Raw genomic sequence first — 19,465 nt, forward strand, 5'->3', positions numbered from 1 at the left:
TACATGTATGTGTAAGTATGACTTTCAAATTCTATATTGGCCATAAAAGAAAATACTTGTTTGTCTCTCTCTCTTCCTTTTACCACATTTCTTTACAGAAAATTCTGGTATTTCCCTTAGAATTTTTTTTTTCTTCCAAAAATGCCATAAATTCAATCTGACCTGTTTGAGCATTTCGTAATGGCAACATTGTTGCATTTTAATGTTACCACCATTGAGAGTCCTGAGTGTAAAGTGGGTCATGAGTGGGAGATGTGCGCCGTGTGAGGCACTAACCTGTGTAGATGCTGTTCTGCAGCCCCATGCACTGGAGGTAGTTGTGACAACGCTCCTTGTGTTCCTCTAGAGAGCTGCGCTGTTTGTAGCTCCGCCCACAGTAAGCACACTTGTGGGGTTTTCCAACTGAAGTAAAATCATATTGATGTGACAGTGAGCATGGAAAACAAGTGACATATTCAAACATCTGTACATCATCCATACTATTTGTATTTCAGGTATAATAGTGAGTGCTTTTTTACTTTTCATTTGAGCTACTCCAATGTTTAATTTACATGATGAATGCGATAGTTTCAAGCCTTGGATTGGTTTGCCAATGACAGACGTTATTCCCTATCCACTCACACCAGGGAGGGGACGTCCATTGCACAGTGTGCAGATCAGGTGTGGCTCGTCTATACATCAACCAAGTGAAACCATGTTCACTTGGCTCCTAGATAGATACTCACCAGAGTGGGTTCGCAGGTGACCACTGAGGGCATCTCTCCTGCGACAGGCATAGTTGCACAGGTGACACTTGAAGGGCTTTTCCCCCGAGTGGAGCTTAATGTGACGCAGCAAGTTGCCCTTCTGAGTGAAAGAGGCACCACACTGGTTACACTGGAACGGACGCTCTCCTGAGAACAAGAAGCAGAACCCCCGGCCGTTAGTGACATCATAGAGGAGCAGCTGCAACACATTTAAAATCTGACCCATAAACAAGATTTAGAAATCATGACTATAGCAAATTGGTTTTTAGATCAAATGATGACTATGAGGCAAAAGTACAGAATGTTAGCTTTCATTTGAGGGTGTTTTCATACAGTACAGATCTATTTGACCATTTAGAAATAAATGCACTTTATGTCACTTCATTTGAGATAAGATTTTTAATTTTTGTATCAAGTCTGTGACTATATGAACACTTTTCATGCATTCTGCGAGTGTTTTTATTCATGTCTTGCCAATGGTGAATGAAGTCTGGGGACGTTTATTTTGTAAGTGATTATGAACACTTCTGAATCCATTCTGATCCTGTCAAAATTATGAAAAACCATGACTGAATCATGGAGAACGATGGGTGAGAAGGTAACAGAGGCTAAACCAAAAGATGCTAACCGCTCATCAACACTACAAACAGTGACGATAGACTAACATATGCTAATCCATCAGCATGTTTTTATAGCCTCTTTGACTTTCCCTTTTTATTTCTAATGATAAAATAGATATGTATGAAAATACTCTCAAATGAAAGCTGACATTATGTACTTTTGCCACATAGTTATAGTTAAAACAAATTGTTGTTATATGTTGTTATATGTTGTAAATATGTTGTTCTTTGTGTCTGTTTTTTTATTGGGCTGGTGCATCAAATTTCTCCTGTGGGGATTAATAAAGCATTATCTTATCTTCACTCAAGTTATAAAATCACATATTTGGTTCCTCATCCTGAAAGGAGTCTATGGACAAGGATAGATTTCAATTCACATGTTGATTCTAGACACTTTCGCTAACCTCTAACCACATGTTTACCCCAAAACCAATGGAAGTAAGTGGTACCTAAATATGTGATTTTGTAATTTGGGTGAACACCCTGTCCAAACAAATATGGAGGTGTCTGTAACTGAGGGGTGTCTTTGTAATGTTACATTTTGTAAATGTTGACATTTATGTCACCTTTTCCAACAGAAAAGTACTTAATGTGTAAGTACAAACACAAAATGTAGGCAATATACATATTATATATAAGTAGAAGAACATGAATAAGTTATCCTCTCTAAAATCTACTGCTTTTGACTGTGTTAGGTGAATGTACTACAAACATGTATTTCTTTTGACATCCTTAAGATGCAGCAAATTGAAGATGACATGTCACATGACTATATATCAACCATTGGGAGTGTCTAATGTCAGCTTAGCTCAACAAGAACAGACTCTCCTCTGACAATAATAGGCCATGTATTTGGCCATTGTCTGAATGTTGCCATGTGAATGCAAGAACTAAAGAATCCCCTCAATAGTGCCACTGCAATGTGAATTTGGGGTCACTGTACTACAAGAGTCCCAAAGACTAAAACATCCTCCATGATGGAGTTACTCGCAGCACAGCCCAATCAAACAGCCTAGGAGGGTTTCAGAGCAGAGTGACATTTCTCCCTGCTCTCCCTGCCTCTCTGAGCCGACTGCTGCTCTGATCGAACAAGAGCCTTTCAGACTCAGGCTGCCAGTTCTGTAATGCACCACTGCCTAGGTCAATTTGATCTGAAAATCTCATTTTTTCCTCTTCTTCGTCTCTAAAATAAGAGCGGCACATCACAATGCAAATTCAACCTCATTTGAATAAAGCGAAGGAAACACTTTGTGTTGAGAGCCAGTCTTCCTGATCAGCGGTTCTGGAATAAACCAATATCCAGCCTCTCCGAGTGTTGTGGCATTCTGTGTGAACGTTTTAATATGTTTTTTTTTTTCAAAGGCCCCTATAAAATAAGAGTCACCAGTGAAGCAGCAAAAATATATAAAAAAGGAAACTCATTAAAAATGCATTTCAGGAGCAGAGACTCACCACAGAATATTTCTATTTAAATAGGAGGCACTTCATTATATCTTTTATTATACGTTCTTTTGCATTTACATTAGTCTAGTGTTCCTTTCTTCCATTTTGGGTTTCATTAGTTTCTAAAGCATGGCAGTTAAGTGCCTCTTTGAAAAGTGTTCCCCCCCACTGGTTTGGATTCATTACAAAGAATATCAATTTTGATATTTGAAAAACTTTGAATAGTCTGATAATTGTCATTTGGTGGAGATTCCATTTAATTGTTGCAGATATCCTGATTTTCAACTGTAATATAAGGGCATGTTTAGGGTTTGAATTCATCTTAAAAAAAAGAGAAAAAAAACAACACAACAAATAGTTCCGGAGCTATTTGTCTCTTGTGATGATTGAAGATCACCCAGAGAATGATAAATGGCTAGTGGCTTCCTCAAAGTATATTTTATCCAACACATGCAGAGAATCTAGATGACCTCAAACTCCCAACATTCCAGTCCAGTATTCTGACCACTGTGTCGTAACTATAGGAAATCATGTCTCTGGAAACCATAGTCAGTTAAATCAAAGTTAGCTTTTTTAATGAAAACCCAAAAATTGGTTTTATCATCAATGGTTTCACTGACAAAAATGTGTTGCACAGGATCAATAATGTATTTACATAGAACAGGTTTGATTGAATCCACCCCTTTGACTGATGCAAGCCAATGATAGCTCCTCCTAATCACTAAACAATGTGATCTGCACCTGTAATGTTGCTTAAAGTACAAGACCAAATATCTCCCTACCAATTAGTTAGTTCCACTTAAACTAGCATCTGCTTCACTTCATTTACTAATAAATTATATGCCAATAGTTAGCACTGTCTGTTGCTTATTTCTTATTTCTTATTTGCTTTATTCATCAATTGGTAGCATGAAACCTAATGGTACAGAACAGTACTTAGTTTCTATGAATGCCAAAGAAACCACAAACTGCTTGGTACAGTAGGTAAACTAGCATGTTATTGCCATTTAATAATTTTAAGAAAACACCTAAATGGTGAACCGTAGAATAATGCAAACCCCCAGTAACTTGTCGTGTATGTCCTGTGTACTCTATGCTCCATGAACAGCTGTGGCTGGAATGGGACATTAGGGGAGACCTACTGTATGTCTGGCGTATAACCTTAACTCTACTCTGTTGTAACTGCCACCACAGCAGCTAGACACCCTTTCAGCTTCTCCACCCTACATAACTGATCCCTCTCTAAGGCTACCAGTGAGCGTGGGTGCAAAGAAAGGGCGATGGGTATCGCAGATGGCTTACCAGTGTGGCTTCGCTTGTGCACCATCAGCACATTGGGGCCAATGCAAACTATCCCACAGATATCACACTTGAGCTTCCCGTTGGGCAGGCGGATACCCCCGGGCGCAGAGTAGGCCTTGCTGTCGGGGCCGGCGTGCGAGCCGTTCACTTTGGCCCCAGAGGAGTCAAACACACGCAAGTCTTCCGCACACTCCTCCTCCTCGCCATTCATCTCACAGGCGAGCCCATTCTCCTCGTCACTGCGAGCCTCAACTTTAATATTACAGGCTGGAAAAGAGGGCAGTGGGCCACTGTTTAGAATTGGAGCATGTTTTATGTGGTCTACACCTGACTGTGTGCAGAATATGTCTTATATTCTATTTGCATCAAATACGACCTCTGCCAATCTTCCTGGTCTGTTGCGCATTGATACCTACCGGTCTCAGGTCCTACCCAGAGATTAGATGGAGAGAAGATAAATCAATTTGTTTTTATAAAAAAAAAAAAATATATAAAAAAAAAAAATAATAATAATAATATATATATATATATATATATATATATATATATATATATATATATATATATATATATATAGGCTACACAATAGGCTACACAATATAGCATTATTGGACAAAGGTTTGGAGACGGAGGTATCAATATCAAAGCACTAAAGTCATGTATAGTGCAAGAGACAAGGAAGATAGGCAGAGGTGGTATTTGATGCAAGTTTTATAAAAAAAAGATATATAGATTTCATAGAGTTGTGGGTACAAGGCTTTTTAAAGGAGCATTATGTAGGATTTTAAAAAGCTCTAAATGCCCTTGATAAATCAGTAGCAAGAGGAGAAGGAGATTCGGTGGGAGAAATTTAACTTACATTTAACTAAAATCGAATTTCAAAATATGATGTCTAGGTCGAGCACTGGCCTTTACGTACCTATTATACGTTTTAGTTATTTAAAAAGATTTGCTGCTATTTAAAAAAAACATAGTAGATGTACACTTTAGATTTTCAGTGTGGCCACAGAGGGAAGCAAAGTGCAGTACTACATTCTGTACATTGTGGGGTGCAGGGGGCTTTTTGCCCTGCTCGCAAACCTTTCAGGGAAGGGTCCCTGCATGACTTAATGAATTCATTTAGTATACACAAATCCATTAAGTCATGTTTCATGTCTAGCCTCACATGCAATTAATTTACGGATAGGCCAATGAATAGTTCTGCTATTTTATATTGAGGTCATTTAGATTAGCCCTGCCTGTTAAGCAATCCTACTTGTCTATCACCTCCTTAAAAGTCCTTCCTAAATATTTGATATTGCACTACTCCCATTAATAAAACACATTGATAAATAACATAACCCCCTAATCATTATTAAATGATATTCATTCATGCTCAATTTGTTACAATGAACTTTGTCTCTGAAGCAGACAGTAACAATGGTCCAATTCTATGAGGAGTAATAAAACAAACATCCCTTGACCAATCATTCTTCACACTTACTAAGCATCACTTACAGTACCATGCAAACTAAAGCGAAACATAGAAACCAATTTTATGCATGCACTGTGTTGTTATGCTTAGTGTTAAAGACCAAACTTTCTCTTTGTTTTGAAATGTTGCATTCATACAACTCACTCATCATCTCTCACCATCACACTTCTGTGAAACGAATGATAGAAAGACAAACAGGAAACAGAGACACAGGAAGCAGTGTGAAACTAGGGACGCAGCGGTGTAAAACAGACCAACAAACTATGGTAAACACACACACACACACACACACACACACACACACACACACACACACACACACACACACACACACACACACAGAAAACTATCGCACAACCAACGACAACTGATAGATCATATCTGAAAACAAGTTACTCTCTTAGATTATTTAAAAATGCCTGCCATTTAAGAAGCACAGGTGTTTATGGTAAATTAGCGTGTTACATGATTTAACCACGCTCAATTAGTGTATGTACAGAGCTCTTATCAAAATGTGATTATCTAAATATGCTCAGTTCCTAAAGGAAACTGATAGAGGAATGGGGGGGGGTCGAGTCATTTTGGGTAGCAGAGAACTAACTGACTGGCACTTAATTGTTTTCAATTGTTGCTTTTTGGAATAGACTAATCACACTGTGGAGCTTGCAAGGTCCACAACTACTACCCTGTGGTTTGCATGTCACGGTGGTAGCCTGATTTCCCCATGTCTCTACCTCTGTTTGTACAACCGAAGAGGAAGAAGTGGAAATAATGAAATATAGGAATCTAGGGAAAAAGGGGAAGCTCAGAAACAGAGCCTGTCTAACCGAAACACCAAGAATTATGGAGAAGTGACAGAAAGGGAAGCACAGACAAGGAATTATAAAACTGTGTAACTGAAACAACCTTTTTGCAGGAAGCTTGTTTTCACTGACACACCAAGGGAACAAGCTCCTGATGATTCACCCAGTGAGAGGGGAGAGGCAAATGTGTGAACTTTGAATATTGTTTTTGCAACTTGATTATAAACGGAATACCTTACGTATTGATTATAAACGAATACCTTATAGATTGCCGATACTTGACAGTCTAGAGACCAATTGCATTAGTAGGCCTACTCCCAGTGCAACACTGTCAAAAACTGCACCTCCACTTCATTGTGCATAATGGTCGTTGTTTTTGTCGGTTGCCTAAAAAACTCATGCCAGTTGCCACTAGTCTTTGCAAATGGACACACACATTTTTCCGCTGAGCAGGTGAGATAAGGAGAACTCAAACCACATGCAGTGCTCTAAGAGTATACTACAGAAATGGCACAGGCTAAAGGAAGCTAAGGCCATGCCTCACTACAGATGACAAAGTCACTGAATACTCCCGACAGAGAGCACACAGAGCAAAGAGGCACTGATAACTGTGAAGATACTGCTCTCACTAACCACAGGTGAGTTAATTTCCCTAAACATATCAAAGGTTAGGCAGAGTCATATGCATATGTGAATAAGTCCAAGGTATTTAACCTGTCAATGGAGTACTTTGGAGATACTTGAGCTCCAGTGGTCTCCATTGTGTTTTCCTCTGGGCCTTCTCTAATCCGAAGGCTACAGTAATAGCTGAGGTAGACAGCACTGGTAGACAGCACTGACCTCTGTAAGGCAGAGGGAACCATGTAGGGAACTACTCTTACTGCACTGCAGCTTCTCAGGGATATGGGGAAGTTGTGACTAAATTGGGGATGGGAGGAAGAGTTTTTACTTTATATCATGTTTGTCACAGTCACACATCCTAATTTACTGTTTTTGTGAAGCAAGTGTCAAATCATTCAGATAGGGACAAACAAAGGTATATAACAATAAAACAAAACCATAGAACATTATGTTACAGGCCTCACCAGACCTCTGAATGTCAACATGTGAAATTCAACTGAGGATAGTTACAGTACAGTTATAGCACTATGAATGAAATAGAACAAAAGCACAACAGAAAATGATTCAAAATTGACTACCTGACAACAATGATAACACATTTAACTTGGCTCATATAGTGTGGAAGTAAAAAGAGCCTGTTGGAGGTTCCTGTAAAGGGCCTGCTGCTGCCACTGCCTGAAAATAGCCCTGTGCTCTAGGCTGTGGAACCACATGCATGTCAAACAACGCAGACGCCACACTGAACACTCCTTTGAGCGTGCAGTGTCGATAAGAAACACAAAAAAAGGTGTAATTTCCCTCTCTTTTTAAACTCTGCCTTGTACTTTTGGGAACTCAAATGCTTAGCAATCACGTCTCTGAAATAGCAACCATTGTAGTAAATAGCCCTTTATGATTCCTTCACGCTGAAAGGGAAAGAGAAATTGTGTCACAAGAAAGAGACAATATGATTTTTACTGTCCATGTGACTGCTAGCATGTTTAATGACAAGAACAATATTTTCATGCCATTGAATAGCTATACTGGTATGGTATAGCTTTAGCCCTGAGGTGATGGAAGTGATTATTGTGGCTGTTGAATGTTACGGTGAAGGGGATGAACCTAAATTAGCATTGGAAAGTGGAAAATTACAAAAAAGCAACCTTGAGCTGCTTGAACTTCCGATAATTTGAGCCTCTCTGTCCCACATACACAGTCCAGCTTGGGCCCTGCACTTCAGGGCCCTATGTACCACATGATCCTGAGAGATAATTATAACTCCCTGAGAGCTAGCGATGCACTGCATAGATATAACAGTCACTTCCCCTCAAACTGGTGATTAGATCTGCAGGGAGTGCAGAGCAACAAATACACATACACACACAGACACACTTAATTAACTCTCACACAAAAATGAACATATCACCAGTACAGACACGTAAAAATACACACAAACATACGGTACATGCACACAGACATACATGTACACACACACGCACATGCACATCGCCTTCTCTCCTAATTCTGACCTTTTTCAGCATTTCAAAATACTACAAGAGCAGATAAAGAGATAAAGAATCCCTCAACACATCCTAAAACCAAACCTACCTATTTTTAAGTGTCTCTGATGCTGTGTCCTTTCACTTCATATATAATTGAATCAAATCTTATGCAAGGTATAGGAATTTACAAAAGCCATGTTGAAATTATTAAATAATGTTCAGCTTCAAGGTTTTGCTAATAAACTGTGCAACCTTAAAGCTGCATTTGTATTAAACACTAGACTTTCAGTAGTTTTTATATCATCGACATTTCAGCAAAAATATTACGGTACAATCTATTCACATCAACCATTTGTTTAAAAAATATTCTTACATTTACGTTGGTACAAAATACATGTACAATTTTAAAAAACTTGGTTTATAAGTGTAAATAATGTAAATAATTCAGCAAGCACAAATGACTTATAGTAAGCTCAGCCAGACAAGGACAGTCATATGGAAAAAGCCAGGCCTGACCCTACTGGTCTGAAAGCATTCCTGGGTTCCCTATCATTTTCTCAAGCCACATAAACGCAAGCAACATTTGACATCATATTAGATGGCTGAATGTGAAACACATTCATGGTTGATACATTAACCTTTGTATTGCTGGAGCTGAAACCCTCAAAATGTGTTAAGTCTATGGTTGTGATGAGCACAAAACAACAGAGTGACAGAGTTACTGTTTATGCCGAGTGACTCTTGATAAAGATAATCAGGTATGTCATGATTGTTTGGGCAGTGGAAAAATACATAGATGCCATGGCCCACATTATGACACTGGTTGTAAATCTACCAGCAGAATCGGCAGGGCTTGGAAATTCATGTATTTGCTGTGTTTGAAGTGAAAAAGCTTGACAGTTGAAGTGAAAGTGGGAGTGCATTTGCAGGTGCATTGCCTGTGTGTGGTGCACTGTGCTACTGATCTCCGAGCCTAACTCCGCTCCTAAAGACTTTAGCTCCTGGAGTGCTGAAACTGCCTGGCGGCAAGTTCTTCTTAGGAAACTCTTGCACATCCTATTTCAGTTTCCTCTGACATCTTACTTTTTGACTAAGGGCGGCATCAAAATGGAAGGGTAATCTTTGCAGCTATTTGGAGCTGATATGGAAGAACATCCCTAATCTATATGCCAGAATCTACTGTAAAAATGTATAATGTACAATGTACAGGTTAATTAGCCTAACATATTTTTCCTTCATAAATAAACTAAGCCATTCTTACACAGAGATCACACATACACATACAACAACAACAAAAGTTTCTACAGTACATGGCTCATCTTGCTGACTAGGGGGCTTTTTCACAATGGTCTCATGAAGCAAAACAATTCCTAAGATCCATACTGACTGATGTTTCCTTGTCCTCATGCCCTGAGAGTTCCAGTAAACACATGTAATGACTTGTATGCTTACAGTAATCCTTATCATCTCCATGGTATTCCCTGTATGACGTATGACATGGATTAGAGTGGTTCTCTAACTATTCTGACAATGACCTAAATGCATCTTGCTGTTTATATTTTGAAGAGATTTGTATTACCCAATTTCTCCCACTGGATCTCCATAGGATTAGGTTATAATAAGGAAATTATTTCACAGGTGACATATAAAAAAAAAATTGGCCAACAGCAAGCTATTAAAAAAAACTGTGATTTAATTGTGAACAAGTGATTATGTAAATGTATTAATTGTATCTGACAAACATTATCTATTTTCTGTTTTTGGTAAAGAGTTTATAAGTTGAACACAAAGCAATGGATGTTTTAATTTGTATTATTATTATTATTATTATTATTATTATTATTATTATTATTATAATTAGTAGTATCTGACTAGTACAAGCAGCAGCAGCAGCAGCAGTAGTAGTAGTATCATAAAAAAAACCTGTATCAATCTTTCTCAAATGATTTGCCACACAAAGTTCCTTGCTCTCAAAACTGTTAACACAACCATTAAAATAGACTTCCACTTCTGCACAATAGCCTAAATCCACTGCAAAATGCATTATTGCTTTAATTTCAGATAAATTCCCGTTTAAAATATAATAATGCCACCAAAACACACTTGTCAGCTATTGAATAGCTCATACATTAAGCCTTTGCCATATGGGTGTTGTAAACATCAGATACTACAGTGCAATCTGAATCTTTTAAGGGTTTATATATATATTTATATATATACTGTGAAATCCAATTACAGTTGTGTAAATATAATACATGTACAGTAAAACATGTATATTTTATTTGTTTACACATATACATATTTTGACATTTTGCTTACAGTACAGGAGCTCACTGAGTGTAAGTGTAGCAGTGCAGTGTGTTTTTGTGTATAGGTAATCTATTTCTTTATTTTGATTTACATGGATATACTGTATGAATCACTGAAGTTTTAGTCATTAAATCACAATTTCCCTATTGTGATGTGATGAAGAAATTGAGAACATATTTTGTAAATGCAGAATCTACATGTACATAATTTCACACGCAAGTTGTGCCTTTATGTTGGGTTTTGTGTGAAGTGTTTTGTAAGAATGTGTTTTTGGTTTTGTAGTTTCAGTGAAAACAATGAGAGCACACACTCAGTTCCGCAGAAGTTTAGTTCTGATGGTTATGTTAACTATTTTAAGAGCATGGAACTATGTTACAAAAGTGTTGCCAAATCTATTAAAGAAAATCTGTAATATAATCTAGAATATAAATAATGTACCTTGTGAGGGCTAATTGGTGAAGCTGTTGTGAATATTGATAAACGTGCAAGGGGCACACATGTAAAGTTCTGATTGGTATATTAATACTAGTGTAGGTGCCATGTGCTAACTGGTTGTACTGCTTTGGGATCGCAAACTGATGGAGCACATTGAAACTCATAAGGGTTGATAAGGAACCCTCCGTCACTGCCACTCACCCATTTTGTCCCCTCTGTTGTTCTGCTGGTGGGTGGAGCTAGCAGATAGGTCCTCTGGTACAGGCATGGCCTCCTCTGTCTCCTCAGATCCATCATTGGGAGGGGGGCTGTCCCTGCCTGGGGAGTCACCATCAAATCCTTATTAAAAAACCTGAATATAATTTCTCATATGATACAACCAACATAATCTTCAGTCTATGACACATTCGCTGCACTCTGACTGTGCCATTCAGCCTATGTAGAATGAGATGCATGCAATGGAACTCGGTTCCTCTATAAGACAGTACTCTCTGCTTTGAGGTCTAAACATGATGGCCCCTTACCTGACATCTGGGACATTTCCTGGATCTCCTCGGTCTCCATTCGATGCAGGTACTCTAATGGGAAGTGTGGGGAGGGGGGGGTTGATTACATTATTTAAATGTAATCAACACCAGGCTGAAGAAGCACATTATAAAAAGTCAACGGCAACTAAAGGGGTGACCTCTCCCTCTACGACTCCGTCACCCCAGCAACATCATTCTTGTCACACTGGCAGACACCACTATTCCCCACATTACATTACAAAGAATTACAGACATTTTCATTACGAGTGGGACAGACAGGCTAGGCTGGGAGAGTGGCTTGGTCCGCATGACAGGCCCCGGTGGTACAGAGGGCTGAGAATGGGCTTTCAGACCACATTTGTTATTTATTGTTAATTTCCTGCCACGTAACCATCCCAAAATGCAAACTGACTGCCGCAAAATTAAGCAGAAAATTAACTGGCCCCAGGTCACTGAGTATGCGGGTGTTTGCTGTGCCCAGCTGATCGGTGCTCGTGTTCACTCTAATTTACTGAGCATGCATCGCTGAGCCCCAACACAGACGCGTGTGAGCCACAATCAGAAACAAAGAGAGAGAGACAGAGAGAGAGACGATGTGAGTAAGATAGAGACCGAGATAGAGAGGGGAGGGGAGGGCACCAAGACGGGGAGTGCGCAACTGAGAGAGTGAGAGATAGAAAGAGAGAGAGAGAGAGAGAAACAGAGAGAGAGAGAGAGAGAGAGAGAAAAAAAAAGAGAGAAAAAGAGAGAAGAAGGAGCAGGCCGAGGGGGCACAGAAGTTTTTCTGCACAAGAGGAGGCAATTTAGTGAAGACTGCATCCCCTGGCCAGGCCTGCATATCTGAGGAGTCACCAGTGCGCGTGGCCCCATCAATAATGCATGGTCCTCAAGCCTGCAGCAGATGGGCACAACAGCCTCAGCCCCTACTCCGCCACTTCAAGAAGCCCTTGGTGGAGCCTCTGCCCGGCCTAGCCAGCCACACAGGGAGAAGTGAAGCTCCCTAAAATAGCGAAATGAGCCCGAGGGAGAAGGGGAACCTAGGCCTTCCTGTTTTACTGACAGATGGCTCCACACATTTGGAACAAATAGTGGGAAACAACCAGCCCCTTCTGTCGCAACGCACAATGTTCTGTGGACCAGCCGACATTAGAAGTCAGAAGTTCTACAGCCACAGACACAGAGGACCCAAGTAGAAGGGGAGTGTTGGGGGGGCAAAGGTCACTGATGCATATGATTTGTAGAGCGCAGAGGGTGTTGCGTGCTACTGTACTGGAGTAGAAGGCTCTAACCCGACATTCTTAAGCATCTGGAGTTTGGAGGTTGGGGAGGGGCTGGCAATTCTCATGTGCCCTTTTTCTGGGCAGATGGTGTGAAGGGAAATACTGATGGTGTTGGTGGGGGGCTTTGACAGAAGCGATAAATGAATTCCCATATTCAACCACAACCCAGTTGTGTAGGCATGTGCAGAGCAAGGTGCACAAGAACATTCAGGAAGTCATTTGTTTTTAATCCAAAGTGAAACCATTTGTATTCTTAGTTACTAGATACCTGATGCTAGGCTCGAGTCGTTTCTGAACTTAGAGCAGAATAACACTTCAGCCATTTTTCTTAATCACTGTTATCTTCTTACAGCTAAACAGCTTCACAGCTAAACATAGTAATGACTTTTAAATAAAGAGGATTAATTGAAAAAGCCTTGACCACCACATATACACATTTTAGATTGCGCGACTTCACTGAGGCTACAGTAGGTCGAGTCATGGCGGTGATTTGAGCGCTCATAAAGGGCAGAATGCATCGAGGCTATAGGTCTGAGTGCTCCCATTAAGGACAGGAGGACTTGTGGCTATGGGTTTGAGTGTGCTCACGAGAGACGAGAAGCAGGAAGAGGACTGCGGGTTTACAACACTCTCAGTCTGAACTCAAGGGAGTGTATCTGTGTGTGAGTGTGTGTACGTTAGGGTGGATGGTGGGGGTTGGGGGTGAGAGGGGTTGCTCAAAGCAGGGTGCGAGCATATGTCGGGGAGCAGGGTGGAGACTAAACAGTCAAACCGTTAAACAGACAAAGTGGACCACACTTATACAGAGAGGAAAAATTACACAAAGAATAGATCTTCATAACGTAACTAGATAAATCTATTAACAGTCATCTTTGAATGTGGGACTTTTTGTACACTGATAATGACAGAACTTTCCTGGTAGGACTAGGGATTTTCAACATAAATTATATGGAAACAGCATGTGGCCATCAACTCAACATTGACCATTTTGACAAGGAAAATAGCACAATTGTGTTAAGTATTCTTATTTCTGTTTTTGTTGTTGTTCCAACAATTGGTTATACGCACACACTGCATCAATGAGAGTACTAGTAATTTCTGTATTTGTAAAAAAAAAAAAGATGTGAAAAAACAAAGATCTCCTGAAGATTTTCTGTTTATATCTGAATATGGCACTGTATATGCTACACTCACTTGGAGAACAGTTTGTTCCTCACTTATCTCATAACCATAAAACGGATAGGTCACTAGATTGATTCATATGTTTTGATATTGAGATGTAACATGACATAAGTCAACAGGAGAAGAGGCCTACACCAGTGGCTCACACGCTAAGACCCACCTTAATCAGTCATTCTAAAGCACTTGTGACCATCTGATAAAGAAAACATTTTGGTGCATTTTTCATTTTCAGATGAGATTTTATATCTCATTATATATCCTAATATCAATTAATTGTAATATGCATAGTGTAAGGTTCTAAACAGACATTGAAATGTATAGTACATGTTGTATATTTCATAGTCTGTAATGATTCATATAGACTGTCCAACTAGAAATAGATAATAATCATATCTCCACAATTTACCAAAATCATATTTAGTTCTTCATAGCAAGGATACACTTGTCACAAAAACCCTATCAATTAACAAGAATACACAATACCTGTGACCTAAGCATTTTGGAAACACTGCGCAGTCATCTGTGGATATTTCAAACACATTTTGTACATTTCTCATCATTAAAGAGTGTACTAAATAAAATGAGATGCTGCATTGCGCCTACAGTATTGTGAGGTTTTGGTGAGGGTAAAGGAGTTTCCTTCAGGGCCCTTATTTGCATCTGACACACTTCACTACACTGGTATTCAGACAATAATTTTAATAACTGTCTGTCTCTCTGCCCCCTCCTATTTCTACTACTACTGATAAGGAAGCCTATGTGTTTACTAGCAGCCTTTCCTCAATCAGAATCAGTCATAGGTTTGCAAGGAAGTGGGGTACAGTTAATTGTTACATTTTAATAAGCATTTCAATGCATTAACTTTTATTTTTTTTACTTGTGGGAACAATTTGTTGCACAACTAGTTGTATTCTAATTAGTTAAAAACTTACTCCTAAACTTTAGTTTGTACGATTAATCAGGATTTTCCACATGAAATTGAAATGTGAGTTCACAGGTATACATTAAATAAGATTAATTTCAACTATGATTAAGTCAGATGATATATGGTCAGGTACATATTTTCAAGTTAAACAATAGGCCTACTGACTAACAAAATCTAAACAACTGGTTTAAGAACATTAAAAGCTATGCTTTGTTTGAAGGTAATTTTGGTGTTGGTTACACTGTGTTTACACTATTTGGAAAACAGAGAAGAAAATATGGCATGATAAAGTGGTAAATGTAAATAAATAAGAAGGCCTAATGTAGGATTTATTTATAATAGGTCTATTTATCTATGCATAATTACAAACTAGCAGAGTGGGCTACACGATGTGTGTAAAGAATTGTGTCAGAAAAGTTTTGTGGAATTGTTTCCCCTTTATTTCTCTCAAAACAAATCTGTAGATCTTGTAGGCCTATGGGTGTTCAAGTTTAATGTTTCCACCTCAGTTTCACAACTGTGTGAATAGTTTCATGAGTCCTGCCGACCAATATGCAACATTATTAAGACAATGGTTCAGAACATGGAGAGTGAACATGAGTCTAGTTCTATAGACGACACGATGTGAAATTGAGCATTTTTCTTTTTATCTAACTCGCATTCATGTGATTATCTGGCCAATGTCCTGAAAGCCTATCGTGTCATGAACATATAATGCTGTTTTTAGGCTATAATTGTATTCTAAAATATATTTTATTACTCAAAAATATTTACTTAGTTTTAGACCAAATTTGTAAGGCGGAAAAGTGGAAGTCTGAACTAAGTCCGACTTGAATGCTATGAAGCAGAAGTTTACCTCAGACATTGGGAACATTCTGGATTCGCAGTTGCAACAGGTGACTCTGTCACAAAATGTGAGTGAAACCAAATGAATACTCCAAAACTACACGACTGTTTTACTATGGCTATATTTCAATTACAAATCAATTAGGCTATGTATAAAAAGACATTCTGTTTGCTGAATGTTGAGAACATTGTGCGTAATTCCCGCAATTTCCCAAAAAATACGTTTGGAAAATCTGGAAAATTATACATTTTCCCCTCGGAAAATGTGTACAGTGCATTATTGCAACCCTCAAGAATATTCTATAAATATGTGCACAGATAAGTATTATTTTTCTTTTGGATGAAATCCGTTACATGCGCCCCTACAAGCGCGCCTCAGGATTTCAGTGACGCTCGCGCACCTGCACCAGGACAATGTTTTCCATTCCGGTAGCCTAAACCGTTTATGTTATAAACTAACAGTAATGACTTCGGTCGCTATTTACTAATCTGAATAAACTCTAAAGAGTCGTTGTGAGTTGAGAGGCATCTTTAAAGTTACTCTACCTGCTATTCCTTGAGTTTGCAATATGAAGTTCTTCCAACTCTCCCCCGCTCCATGTGCAGAACTTCGAAGCACCGCGGCAGCCCCATGGAACTCTGCCCTCGGTCCCTCCCCTCTCCACTGCACTTCCTCGTTCCAGCCCAACATGTCTATGTTTCTGTGCTCGAGTGAGGCATTTTTCTTGCTTTTATCCAGAGGCCGAGTCTGCTCGGGGAGTCGAGGCACCAGCCCTTGGCACTTACTTTGTATCGTGCCAATAAAAGCTGACACCCAGTAGACCATTACTGGCAGCCATGCATGAGATGGGTGAGGCGCACAGGAGACTGGACCATTCATTGTTTATTTATTTATTTCCCAAAGAGGGACGGGGACTCCTCACTTGCATATGGGCAAGTCACCAGTCACCTGTTCTGGCATGCTATAGTTAATCAGTGGAATACAACGTTTTTGTTTCATATTCTGACAAAATAATGTGACATTGATAACAATATTGTAAAGTTTCATCCTTCCCAGTGATACCATGTAAAGTTATCTCCCTTTCCTGATATCATTATATTTTTTCAGCATGATTATATATAATTTTATAATTTGGTGTTAGAAATGTCCTGTACAAAGTAGCCTACAGTGAGGGTTTAAAGTGAAACACACCAGATTACTGCAAACATAATACTACTTAGTGTGAAATGTTATAACATTAACCAGGATTAAAATTAGAATTAGAAGAACATATTTTTCCTGAAGGACCTTCATTTGTGGTGTCAGGCAACAGAGGCAATATTAATCAGGCATAAAAATCACATAACAGTACATTACATATCCAGAATACAGTTAACATACATTGACCGTACATCAACCCACTACAATAAAGTGCATTTATGAGTTCATAGATGCTATCAGATAGGTTGTAATAATGAATCAAAGGCTGGGAGCCTGAGGTCAGAGTGCAGCCCTTCTCATTCACTAGCCTTGTACCTAGACACTGGTACAAAGCTATGAGTCCTCACTTGGTAATTGTCTAATTTTATGCTCTTACTCTTGTTGTGTATTCGCTCTTGGTATAGGTCATTGATGCTGTGCTGCTCAATGCCCACTATCCCGCCACTGCCACTACTTTTTCCAGCCGCCTCTGGTTCATGATGGTGAGAGATCTAAGGACTATTCCTCGGTCAGTGCTAGTCAGTCAATGAAATGTGCTACTCAATTTCACTCAAGGGCTAATTAGGTTGCTGTGCATTGGAAACATTGGAAACCTGAACAGTTTGTGACTAGTGATGTTACAAATATTTTCATTCAACTGAGTGTACTGAGTCACTTTTTTAAAAGACTCATACATTTGAATCATCAATACACAATAGAAAACTGATGAAATTAGAACATTCGGGCTACTGAAGAGGCAATCTGTCAGATTGAATATAATGACAGATTCTGCACTACCTATAGCCCTGAGACTCTCTTCTTGCAGGAAAGTGTAAATGTATGTACCTTTTTTTTTACTCTCTACTTATGCTGGTACGACAGTAGGCTACTATGATTGACTTTTTAGTACTGCAGCAATGTGCTACCAACATAACAGAAACATTTCAGACAGCATTTTTTAGGACCCATTAACTTTTTTCCATAGTCTAGGTTCATATGAGTGTACGCAATATTCATATACGCAAGCATATCTAAAAATCTAACATGTTGGTCTATCAGAGTATAGTATATCAAATTATTATAAGACACATCATTTGAGAATTAATATTTATAGAAATAATCAATAAATAATGAGTTATACCACTAGTTTTATTCAAATAAATAGGCTCTTATTTCTTGCTCATGTTTTGTCATTATATCTTAAATGAAGTTTCTGGTACAGTGAATCTTTGCTGCAAGTGTAACGAACCGGCCTACCTTCAACCCTCAAACTACCTCGGCTTCGTTGTCTAGGGGAAAACATAGGCTAACTAGGCTACTATGGAAGTAATATGTACAGTATAAGACAAAAGCTTATGACTGTGTTCTCCAATATCTGTCCTTTTCAAACCCTACTGAGAGGTGTTATCTCAGGAGATGCTGCCTGTTCTGGATTGCTGAGTCACCTACAGTCATAGGAGGCAAGTCCTTATCTTTAAAGAAGCACAACATTCACAGGCAGTTGGTCATGGTGCAAAAGAGGAACTTTTGGCAGGATAACGCTTTGGTCTGTTGTGTCCCAATGGCAGTATGGATTACAGAAGTCTCTATGGTTCCCTAGAACCAGCTTCCAACGGTCAGACATGGAACCTGCTGTGAAGGCCGGGTTAGTGTAGAGCTGTTTCATGGCAGCACGAATGGCTGTCGTAGCCCAGCTCCTGAGGCCAGACAAAAGGAATGCTGGAGCAGAACGGTGACTCAGCACAACTCCAATCGTTGCTAGCAGAGTAACATGGTCTTCCCAGCCGCAAGAGATACCACCCTATCCCTGTGACACAGCAGATCTTTATACCACCATATCCCTGTGACACAGCAGATGAGAGGCTGCATCAGGACACATGGACACAGTTAGGTTAAGGTTAAAGGGATGTTCCACCTTTTAAAAGTTTCTGGGTTGGCCCCATTCATTCTGGATATATGCCCAAAACACCTTTCAGACACTCTAAACCAACCTAAATATGACATAATCTCCCTCTGAAGACCTTGTCTGCAATACATTTTAAGGTTACATTGTTAGTTTAAATCCTAAGGGAATCACATGGATTCTAACTAAACTTCTCTCACAAATGTGTTTTTTCTTTGCTGAGCATCAGTATTTCTGAAACTCCTCATGGCAATTATCTACACTTAGCAGTTTTCATAATTGTACTTTAAGTGGAATGATCATCATGTGGACCACATACTGCCTACCCCTCTGCTTATTTAAGTTATCCCACAACCGCTGGTAAAGCATGTTGCTGTAATTGAATAT

At 39.2% G+C, this 19,465-nt stretch overlaps 1 protein-coding gene across 1 annotated transcript in view; it reads right to left on the reverse strand.

Annotated features, from left to right (window-relative positions):
- Positions 1-16,840, reverse strand: part of ikzf1 (IKAROS family zinc finger 1 (Ikaros)) — a 19,745-nt gene extending 2,905 nt beyond the window's left edge. Inside the window, 7 exon segments of the mRNA XM_083695917.1 lie at positions 277-402; positions 726-893; positions 4,112-4,378; positions 11,437-11,553; positions 11,760-11,813; positions 16,542-16,779; positions 16,781-16,840. Of these exon segments, the coding sequence (XP_083552043.1) occupies positions 277-402; positions 726-893; positions 4,112-4,378; positions 11,437-11,553; positions 11,760-11,813; positions 16,542-16,779; positions 16,781-16,834 (1,024 nt within the window). The 5' untranslated portion in view covers positions 16,835-16,840.
- Positions 16,841-19,465: the final 2,625 nt, after the last annotated feature.

This window comes from Argentina silus (genome assembly GCF_951799395.1).
Source record: "Argentina silus genome assembly, chromosome: X".
In the NCBI taxonomy this organism is placed as follows: Eukaryota; Metazoa; Chordata; class Actinopteri; order Argentiniformes; family Argentinidae; genus Argentina; species Argentina silus.